This window comes from Propithecus coquereli, unplaced genomic scaffold, assembly GCF_000956105.1.
Source record: "Propithecus coquereli isolate 6110/MARCELLA unplaced genomic scaffold, Pcoq_1.0 Scaffold176, whole genome shotgun sequence".
In the NCBI taxonomy this organism is placed as follows: domain Eukaryota; kingdom Metazoa; phylum Chordata; class Mammalia; order Primates; family Indriidae; genus Propithecus; species Propithecus coquereli.
Window position 1 is genome coordinate 3,216,843 of NW_012142301.1, and position 1,578 is coordinate 3,218,420.

Genomic DNA, 1,578 nt, shown 5'->3' on the forward strand with positions numbered 1-1,578 from the left:
CAGACAACTAGCGACTTTTAAATGCGATTATATCAGATTATATTGGAGAGCAGGAATTGTTTAAGGACACATTAAAGGGAACAGATTAAAATAAGTATTATAATTTAGTGTGTCAGATTAACTAATTCTCTTATTAACCACAGAGATTAGTAATGATTAAACTGGTATTTTTAAGATATTTGGGGATAGGGTTACTTTAAAACACTTGACTTTCCTTATTCAGTTTCTAAAGCACTTAACAGTGTACCAGATTCATCACCAGTTAAGTAAATGATCTCTGCCTTCAAGGAGCTTGCAGTAAAATGAGAAAAGATTGGCACATAAATCAGCAGGTATACTAAGCGGGTAGAATTAACAATATTTACAATCATTTAAGCACTTAATTTTTGTTGAATGATTTTTTCCAGCTTCCTGGTACTGAGTAAAACATCCATACATATAGTTGACCCAAGTGTAGTTATGCACTGCTTGACTACTTTCTACGTGTCACAAAATATTTGACTCCTTTCCTGCCAATCACTTTAAAATTTTTTGCCTCCAGGCCATAGTTTACTTGCAATAGAGGGAAAGGGGGCTTCTTGGGAAAGTAAGGCTATGACTGACCTTGTATCTGTATCTTTCCAAGTTTGTTTTCTTGTGTCTCAATTATAAAGTGGGTTTAATGCGGGCATTAGTCCTAATTGAGCAGTTCAAGATTATCACACACCGTGTTACTTTCCTCTAAGGCCTCTTTGGTAATGTAGAATGTTTTGTTTCTAGTGTATGTTCTTATGCTAAGCAGCTCACCTGGAGTATTTCATTTAAAACTCAAAGAGCCCTGTAAGGCAGGACTATTTTCTCCATTTAACAGATGAGAAAATTGAGGTTTCTATCAAGTAGTGAGTTGACAGAAAAAACTTGAATCCAGGTTATATTCACTACTTTTTGTTCTTTATTTCTTGACTTGTGCTATTAAGTAAACAACAGCCAGGGAGGCTCCTACCCTTAGGACCTAGGATTCCTCTTACATACAGTGGTTGTTCTTAGGTAAATTTATATTGAGTCTAAAGCCTATGTGATTAAAGACACAACTTTCCAATGCAGTATCTTTAGCCATGGACCTAATGGCTGATGGCTTTCATGGTTAGTGTGTTGGTGAAGACGATGAGCCAGATACATAAGGCGGCACATTTTTTGCATATCAGCAATACGCTCACAAGGTACAGAGTACCTTACAGAGTAAGGAAGAAAATGACACAATGATAATATATGTCTTTATTTCCTAGGGCTACAAATGAATTATTGTTTCCTTTTGATGGAGACAGTTTAAAAAGGTGGTTTGTAAGTATAAATATATATTCTCCAAAAGTATTTCCAAACAAGTCATATACTTATCTACTCCCAGCGTGGATGTAAGTTTTTTAAAAAAATAATTGCATTGAACTTCTATATCGGCCGGACTGTTACATCACAGGTTAAGCCTTATACAAACTCCAGTGTCCCCCAGTCTCCATTGTTTCTCCTGGTTATTCCTCTCCTTAGCCAAGTTTGAGCTGGAAAGGATGTCCTTACCCTAGGGATGGAGGTATATTTTATTTT

At 36.0% G+C, this 1,578-nt stretch overlaps 2 protein-coding genes across 2 annotated transcripts in view; one reads left to right on the forward strand and one right to left on the reverse strand.

Moving 5' to 3' along the window:
* The window catches only part of DIS3 (DIS3 exosome endoribonuclease and 3'-5' exoribonuclease), a 37,631-nt gene extending 37,206 nt beyond the window's left edge, over positions 1-425 (forward strand). Inside the window, exon 21 of the mRNA XM_012642154.1 lies at positions 408-425. Within this exon, the coding sequence (XP_012497608.1) occupies positions 408-425 (18 nt within the window). The remainder of the gene's footprint in view (positions 1-407) is intronic.
* A 675-nt stretch (positions 426-1,100) lies between these two features.
* BORA (bora, aurora kinase A activator) overlaps positions 1,101-1,578 on the reverse strand; it is a 34,708-nt gene continuing 34,230 nt past the window's right edge. The window contains exon 13 of the mRNA XM_012642155.1: positions 1,101-1,210. Coding sequence (XP_012497609.1) covers positions 1,101-1,210 — 110 coding nt within the window. The remainder of the gene's footprint in view (positions 1,211-1,578) is intronic.